The sequence below is a fragment of the Anoplophora glabripennis genome, unplaced genomic scaffold (genome assembly GCF_000390285.2).
Source record: "Anoplophora glabripennis isolate ALB-LARVAE unplaced genomic scaffold, Agla_2.0 scaffold750, whole genome shotgun sequence".
NCBI lineage: Eukaryota > Metazoa > Arthropoda > Insecta > Coleoptera > Cerambycidae > Anoplophora > Anoplophora glabripennis.
The window spans coordinates 16,673-20,295 of NW_019418573.1; the positions used below are offsets into that span (position 1 = coordinate 16,673).

A 3,623-nucleotide genomic window follows, 5' to 3' on the forward strand; every position below is an offset into this window, starting at 1 on the left:
GTATATGTGCAGATAATTTTTCCTGATATATCATACCAAGGGATTTTTGCCAGATTTTGGATCTAAAATATAATACAATAAATTATATATACTGACATATTAGACATACCTAAATAAGATATAAATATAATAAGTACTAACTACTCTTTTATATATTAGTGGAATATATTTTTATTATGATTTGAGAGTTTTACGCTGTAGTAAATAATTATCATATTTTATAATTTATAACAGATAGATATTTTTTTTTCAGTAGTAAAATTATCATATATTTTTCGATTACTGATGAGATTTTTTTTCGCATATTTATAGTAACAAGTTTACTTATATCATCAAGGAAAAATATACATATATGTATATTTGTCAAAATAAAAATTATGCATAATTCTCACTTCTCTGAGTTTCGTGGAAAACAGAATAATTTTTTCACATCTTCTTCGGAATATCCACAAATAATACAATATAATGTCATTGTCACAAGTGTCAAAAAAATTGGAAAACCAAAAGTTTTCCACGCAAAAAACACACTTAAACATTAAATTAACAGTCAATACAATAATGGGCACTGAAAAAATACTATACAACACAAATATCAACGCTATATATAAACTACTTACTTACGTACTTACCTGCAACCTATGCGTAGGTTATATAAAATGCGATCGTCATAATGTTAATATTATTTTCATTGCTATTTAACTAATTTCTGTAAACCATATAAGTTTTACTGAACGTATCTTGAATTTATCAACTTCTCGTTTTCTTATCTGGCCATCTGTCGAATTTTATAAAATTCAAAAAATTTAATCTCATAAGAAACATTATTATTTCCCAAACCCATTTCAAATTTCTTCTATACCGAGGACGAGCTCTAGCTCCACCTACCTCTGTTTTACATTTAAAGCGACAAAGAGAGAAGTATTGCGTTTAATAAGGTTCAGAGAAAGATAAAAAACAGAGACAACTTTTCCCTATCAACTCGGATCTCTGGTTGGTACTCTGTGAGCCACGTTGACTCGTACCGTTCCCGCACATACATGGCACACTTCAGCTCTCAGCTCCCGCCGTTAGAGCGTGCGAGCTGTTGAACGTGTGCCGTGTTGTAGCTCCAAATGAACGAATCGTTCACTTAAAGTGAGTCGTTCGTTCACGGCACATCAAAAAGAGTCGTTCAAAAGTAACGACTCGTTCATGAGCGACACATCACTACTGGCAACTTGAGTTGTGCATACTGCTGTAATCTGTGATTTTAATAATTTGTTATTTTATCATGGGCAAGTGTATTGTAGGACATTGTATAAATAGAAGTGGACATGTTGGTAAAGAGAGACCAAAAATTTCTTTCTTTAGGTAAGTGAAAAAAGTAATATATAAAACGTAAACTTTAATCATTATGTACGCCATTGTTCACGAGATTCCAGGGTTGGCTTTAAATTTTGTTCACCTACATAATGTAGTGGTAAACGTAATATTATTATTATAGTCTGAAATTTATATGAAATTTTACCAATTTTCGTAATTTCGAGGGAGCTGAAAAGTAATCTGATATTTTTTGCGATCGAAAAAATCGCAAAAACTAATTTCAGATTCATGTTGAGCATCCTGCGTTGGCAAAATTTGATTAGATAGATCAGAGTTTTATGGTAACATAAATAATTACCAAATTTTTATATTTGCTTCGATTTTTCTTAACTTAATATTTAAAATTTTACAGATTTCCAAAGGATGTTAACATGAAACGAAGATGGGTGAAGGCTATTAAAAAACAGGATTGGATACCATCAAAATTTTCTAGTATATGTTCTAATCACTTTGAAGAAAAATTTTTAACTTTCTATAACAATGGAGTCCGCAAATTAGCAAAAAATGCAGTTCCCACATTAGATCTACCAGAAATAGTAAGTAATTATATAAGTAATTGATTTATGCACAGTGTGTTCAAGTTTGACCTGGAACACTCCTGTTACATTTCCCTGGACTGGCATTTGAATAATTTTTTTTTGCATGTAGGTCTCTTCCTATGTACTTATTGAATATATTATGCTCACCTCATTCTATGTCAGTGGTGTGTTGTGATTTTTTTTAACTAATTTTTCCAAAAATCAACGATTTTTTTTCATAAATCTGACAATATTGCATTGTTCCAAATTCATTATAACGTTCAAAGCCTGAATTTTACAAAATTTTCTTCACTAATTTCAAAATAATCTCGTAAAAATTAAAATATATTTTTATATTATATAGAATACCCATAGGTATAATTTTTTTATTTTAAAAATATCTTTGTTTTACAGACTTGTTCAACTAAAGGCACTCAAACTGATGATATAAATTCAAGTAATGTTGATGTATCAACCAATTTTAATTTTTTTTATGAACATGAACAGTCCAATTCTTCTGATTCATTTACATCTCCTGTCAGCCGACCTACCACGCCGCAGTCGTCATATTTTGACTTAAGTTCTACATCTTCGATGTCAACTTTCAATATCTCGGATAATGAAAAGTATGAAGAGGATTATATAAACATTTCTAGTGATGATACCCCAAGAAAGAAGAAACTAAAATACGAAGTTAGACGGCTTTTCTTCATTTCTAAAAAACGAAAAGAAATTATATCCCGCCTTCAGCAAAATAATCGTCGTTTAAAAAAGAAAATTAACAGTTTAAAAAGTATTCTCGACAAACTTCGTGAGGAAAAATTGGTGAATAATGATGAAATTACATTTAACGTATTTTGAAGACAATTTGCGTATATTAGAATTATTTTTAAGAAGTATATTTAAAAACAACGGGTCCACTCCAAGAGGTTATTCTCCTGTACTTCGTTCTTGTGCCCTGAAGTTGCATTATTATTCACCAAAAGCTTACGAATACATAAGAGACACATTTGGCACATGCTGCTTACTCACCCTGGAACAACAAGGAAATCAAATAATAAATGGAAATCCTGGTTTCACAAAAGAAACCTTTCAGATTCTTAAAAGCAAATCTGAAAATTCTAATGAAATAATTGTCGTTATTTTGATAATTCATGAAATGGCTACCTATTCGTCAACACATATAATGGGATGGCAAAAAATATTATGCATATGTAGATTACAGAGCAGATGTCACTATGGATATAGACAATATACAGTTGCAAAAGGCAAAAGAAGTTTTTGTATTTCTTTTAAATTCCATAAAGGAAAGTTGGAAATTACATCTGGAATGTTTTCTTGTGGATGGTGTTACAGCTAATCAATCTGCCTTTTGTTCAATCGGTTTTGTATTGCTCACGATTGAAACGATTATTATGTCATTAACATTTGGTGGATGCCCTGCAAATATTGCAATGTTAAAAAATTTAGACTGTTCCCTTAACAATAAAGATTAGTTTAGACTATTTTATAAGTCCCCATATTATAATGTACAGGGTGAACCATTAACAATGGGAAAATTGAAATTGAAAATTTGTGAAACTATATTTTTTTAGGCGACGAATAAGACGCATGTTGTAATTTCAGCATTGCTTGTAGAGAGCGCCACTTACGACCAATTTTACCGAAAATTTAGTTAATAACTTTTTACCCTGTATATCTAACATAAAACTTGATTCAAAACCTGAAAGAACAATAATTTTT

General features: G+C 30.3%; 1 protein-coding gene across 1 annotated transcript; it reads left to right on the forward strand.

The window, feature by feature from the left end:
* Positions 1–1,027: 1,027 nt before the first annotated feature.
* On the forward strand, positions 1,028–3,157 carry LOC108914456 (THAP domain-containing protein 1-like). Its single transcript, XM_018720282.1, has 3 exons — positions 1,028–1,350; positions 1,715–1,898; positions 2,295–3,157. The coding sequence occupies exons 1-3, from the start codon at positions 1,271–1,273 to the stop codon at positions 2,739–2,741; spliced, it is 711 nt and encodes a 236-aa protein (XP_018575798.1). The 5' UTR covers positions 1,028–1,270; the 3' UTR covers positions 2,742–3,157.
* The last annotated feature ends 466 nt before the right edge of the window (positions 3,158–3,623 follow it).

Excerpts from the sequence above, each read along its gene's own strand:
- LOC108914456 (XM_018720282.1), top strand. The coding sequence starts at position 1,271 with ATGGGCAAGTGTATTGTAGGACATTGTATAAATAGAAGTGGACATGTT. Across the intron at positions 1,351-1,714 it reads CCAAAAATTTCTTTCTTTAG|ATTTCCAAAGGATGTTAACA; the intron begins GTAAGTGAAAAA and ends AAAATTTTACAG. Across the intron at positions 1,899-2,294 it reads CATTAGATCTACCAGAAATA|ACTTGTTCAACTAAAGGCAC; the intron begins GTAAGTAATTAT and ends TTTGTTTTACAG.